The sequence below is a fragment of the Monopterus albus genome, unplaced genomic scaffold (assembly GCF_001952655.1).
Source record: "Monopterus albus unplaced genomic scaffold, M_albus_1.0 scaffold134.1, whole genome shotgun sequence".
In the NCBI taxonomy this organism is placed as follows: Eukaryota; Metazoa; Chordata; class Actinopteri; order Synbranchiformes; family Synbranchidae; genus Monopterus; species Monopterus albus.
The window spans coordinates 62,798-67,512 of record NW_018128014.1 but is presented as its reverse complement, the minus strand read 5'-3'; the positions used below and the strand labels follow the sequence as shown (position 1 = coordinate 67,512).

Here is a 4,715-nt window from a genome sequence, read left to right as displayed (position 1 = left end):
ATGTCAGTGTCATTCCAAATGTCAGGGGCAGACATTCATGGTCAAGCAATCATAATGAGGGGTCAGACTATCATGGGAATGTTGTTTGTAGGTGTAATGATATTATGGGTTTGACTTGGCGGATGTTTTCACTCTCTGAGTGCTGTCTAATTATATCTGTATAAAGTGACAAAGACCAAGGTTTCCTTCGTCAGGATTTAAAGAGCTTCTTGAGTGATTGGATCAAACTTTGACCACACTGGTGTTTCTGAGCTAAACACCCATTTCCTTCGCCTGTGTTGGTGCTTTAATCAAGCCAGCGTACGGTACCAGAAGTTAGGCGCTGACCTTCAAAATAAAACCATATATTGATACAACGGGAAATGTATGAAATAAAACCAAGCAACCTACTTAACAAAATCGTAAAACTGTCGTGGTTGTTGTTATAAGCTGAACATAAAAAACAACACTACGATGTCATGCAGTAACAATTGTCACACTACAATCGTGTTCAGCATGTTTTAGCTATCTGCTTTGGTTAGCTAGCTAACTGTTAACCGGACATCATTGGTGTAGCGTTAGCTTCATGCTGGCTAGCTTGACAGCAAGCTATCTTGGCGATAGGGAAGTTTATCTTCACGCATTTGGAGCAAATCCCAAGTTCTTTCACTTGGGGGTATGCTCACCATCCCACCAGCTGGTTTTGCCATTAACTTATACCTTGTGAAGTGAGGTAATGTGATCTAAGTGCTTCATTAGCTATTTCTGAATGTAACATGGCGTTAGCTAACGTCCTGCTGCAAAGACAGCTAGCCAATCTACTGTGTGTTCTTGTGTAACAGACTAAAGCTAGCTAAGAGTATACTGTAGTGCATGAAATGTATATATATGGATGTATGTATGTATAAAATGAAATTTCTGTTCGTTAAAAAGTCACCAGGATAATGTAGCTAGGTAAAAGAGTCATTTGACTGTAACTACGAGTGGTCACTAGATATAGCTAGCTACCCAGGTTATCGCATGTGTAAAGTGACTATAGCATCGTCCATTGTTCATTCAGTGCTAGCGCTGACTATTACCGTCACGCTAAAGTCCTCGGTTGTGAGAACAGATCTATGCATGTAGCTACGTACGTTAAATATAAAAGATAAGATGGTCATATTAATTTAGTATCGATTTCGCTAACTAAGTACGTTAACTAGACCTGTACACACAGTCATTGCTCAGCTGATGAACCTGAACGAGTGTATCAGTACATCAACGTCAACATTACTTAGCTACGTAAATTATCTTCCATCAGTGACCTGTAATCTCGGTTTCAAAGATCAGCTGCAGCGTTTAGAATGAAAATAAAGAGAAAATCATTAACTTAGTTGCATATGAGCAGATTTATCAGTAACACTTGCATTCTCTCTTAACTTTGTTGGAACAGCTGGAGAAACCGAGCACAACAGACACTACAAAGAGGCTGGATATTGACACTACCTGTGGAGGATGTCATCACCAATATACTACAACCAAGACAGTGTCACACGTTTCAAAAAAAGAAAAGCTCGCTTCTCGTTCAGTGAAGTCCACATACTATTGGATGAAGTGAGAAGGCATCGTATGGTTGTTGTTGGTATGTCTTCAACTGCTTTTTTCATTCTCCTTCTAATAGAAGAGATTGTGCATTGAGGTTTTGTGTCAGGGTTGCTGGTTAGTGAATGAGTGATTACACTGGTGCTGGGAGCAAAATAGTTTGGACTTACAGTACAAAGGTACTCTAAATTACAGTAAACCTGTGAGTAACAAAATGTTACGTGTTAAAATATTGTGGCTGGAGAAACCGAGCACAACAGACAGTGTCATTTTGTTTTTATCCCCAAAGGCAAATTCAATCGCGGTGTGCCAACAGAAATGAAGAAGCGCACATGGGCAGAGATCACTGCACGTGTTAATGAGATTGGGGAGTGTCAACGTGAAGTCATCGAGGTCATCAAGAAATGGTCTGACCTCAAGTGTGACACCAAGCGGAAAGTGGCTGCCATGCGGTCAGGGACGGTGCCCAACAGGGGCCTCAACTCACGTCTTTCCCGAGATCTTAACCAGACAGAGAAAATTGTGCTCCAGATCCTTGAGATGGATGAGGAAGACCAGAGTACAGGGGACTTTGGCCCACTGGGAGATGACAATGATGTACCAGAGGAGGAAGAAGAAATGGAAGAGGAGGATATGATTGGGATGCAGAAATCTCCTAATGGCGGTTTAGACATGACATCTATGCCCCCACCACCCTCCTACACCATGAGTGGACATGCACAGTCAGGTAGGAGAGAGGATCGTTTTCTACCAAGTTACTGAATAATAGTATTTCTTGTGAGTAAAGGAATAGTTCACCCAAAAATGAAAATTTTGTATTTACTCACCCTCATTTCAGTTTGCTTATCACTGAGGTTGTTGTCTGCACAACACACATAAAGTTACAACTATTGTTAGCTATGTCACCTTCTTTTGAAAATGCACAAATGATGGCATGTTAGTGACTCTTTTTAGCTTCAGATAATCTCTTCCATTTAATAGCTAAATAAAGAGCTTATTGAGGAGAAATGGATTCAGATTGTTTTACTCAAATTCCTTAAATTTGAACATTGCAGGGGACTCATCACAACCTTCCTTTGATGTGCAGTATGAAGTACCTGCAACAGAAGGTCAGTTGTCAAGATATGGATATAAATTAAAAGACTGAAATAAGAATTGTAATAAGAATATAGGGCTGTACACAGCTAAGGATTTTGTCAGTCAGCTCTTAAGTGGACTATTTATTTCTTTTTTCTTTTTTTAGTGCATATAGACTATCAGAAAATTGAATTTCAGTCTTTTATCTAATGACTCGACTATTCGATTAGTAGAGTGCAGCCCTATATGAAAACACTTCTCTTTCTTCCTCTTTCTTTGACTCAAGATGCCGAAGCTGCATTTGGAGACTCAGATGAAGACCAAAGAGATGATACACTTCCTTCTGCTCAGGCAGCAAAACCGACAGAGGATCATCAAGGAAACGATGGCAACCAGAAACAGGGACGACCTCAGATGTCCTCTGGATCTTCACAGTCATCAGCTACGCTTCTGTTGCCAGGTCAGCCCTCACAGACCACCAGGGACACCATGCTACATAATGCATCGCTGAGCCTTCAGGAGCAGCATGCCACCAACATGCTGCTGGAGACGGTTTCACGCTCTCTAGAGCTACTGTCTGAGTCAGTGCAGCAGCTGGCAGAGACTCAGCAGGAGTTTGTACGCGAGTCACTGCTGCTCCAGCGAGAGACGGTGCAAGTTCTCAGAGACTTCACAGGTGGAGCTATTGCACTCATGCATGACAAACTGAATGGGCGGCCAACATTATAGCAACAGAGCATCAGACAGTCATTAAGTTGTGTCACTGACTTCATACACGGCCTTCAGGCATAGGAAACGTTTAAGTTCCTTTGGACTTCACCGCTGGTTACTGTACTCTTCAGTAGTACGTGTCAGATTTTCCTTGGCAGGGCTAGAAATGAACTTTGTTAGTGTCTCAGATCCTACTTTAAACTGTCCCAAATCAAACAACCACGGACCCAAATTAAGTTCCTTATTTATTTTTTACATTATAAATATGTCCAATATCTTGTTTCAGTAGCTTGCATGATGTCCATACCTCACCATCAGAGTTCTGCTAGTTCTCTGAGGTTATGTCTGAATAAGAGCTTCACTTGTCTTTATTTATAGCCTGCTTCTTTTACTCCTGGGTTTGGTTATCATTATTGTAATCTGTTGGATCAATAAGTGTATCAACTACATAACTACACTCTAAATGCAAACCTTCTAACTGATATACAGTGATGGAAATTTAAATAAGACACTTGGGACACACAGTAAGCAGTTTATTTTACTTTAAATACCAATGACGGCTAAAAAAAAATCAATTTAAATCTATTTAAATTTGTATTCAGCAGGTTTCTTTATCACTTTTTACTCACAATTGTACCTTAATTTTTATTCAATCATTTTCATTTTTAAGGCAGAGCAGTTGAACAGTTACATTGTACTTTAAGTAAAATAATACAACCCACTTCCAACTATTCCCACATCTGCAGAACTGAAGTGTTACAGAAGCTACAGTAGCAAGCACCCTCATTAACAAGCAGTTTAATGGTTATACAACTAGAACCTGATCCTAGGCTGAAAAAACATAGAAAAATCAACTGGACTAGGTTTTTAGGTTGAAGACGTTTCACCCATCATCCAAGAGGCTTCAATCAGTTCTGCCCGACTGGTGTTTCAGTCCTTTGATGCCCAACAATGTCCCCTAACTATATTTAACGACTATAATGACTACGGCTATAACGACTCAGTCGTGGGGACATTGTTGGGCATCAAAGGACTGAAACACCAGTCGGGCAGAACTGATTGAAGCCTCTTGGATGATGGGTGAAACGTCTTCAACCTAAAAACCTAGTCCAGTTGATTTTTCTATGTTTTTTCAGCCTAGGATCAGGTTCTAGTTGTATAACCATTAAACTGCTTGTTAATGAGGGTGCTTGCTACTGTAGCTTCTGTATCGTAGAGTTGTTAATTAACCGACTAGCTGTTGTATGATACTGACATTTTCACTATTTTGTCCACCCCAACAATTGGCAGGTACAAGTGGGAGAGGGAGGGGTGTGGGACTGTTCTCTCAGGCACAAAGTCCACCAGAACCTGCTCAGCTTTAAGTT

At 40.6% G+C, this 4,715-nt stretch overlaps 1 protein-coding gene across 1 annotated transcript; it reads left to right on the top strand.

Annotated features, from left to right (window-relative positions):
* Positions 1-97: 97 nt before the first annotated feature.
* Positions 98-4,232, top strand: LOC109967711 (nuclear apoptosis-inducing factor 1). The gene is made up of 5 exons (XM_020613480.1): positions 98-712; positions 1,412-1,600; positions 1,850-2,287; positions 2,616-2,669; positions 2,924-4,232. The coding sequence occupies exons 2-5, from the start codon at positions 1,474-1,476 to the stop codon at positions 3,364-3,366; spliced, it is 1,062 nt and encodes a 353-aa protein (XP_020469136.1). The 5' UTR covers positions 98-712; positions 1,412-1,473; the 3' UTR covers positions 3,367-4,232.
* Positions 4,233-4,715: the final 483 nt, after the last annotated feature.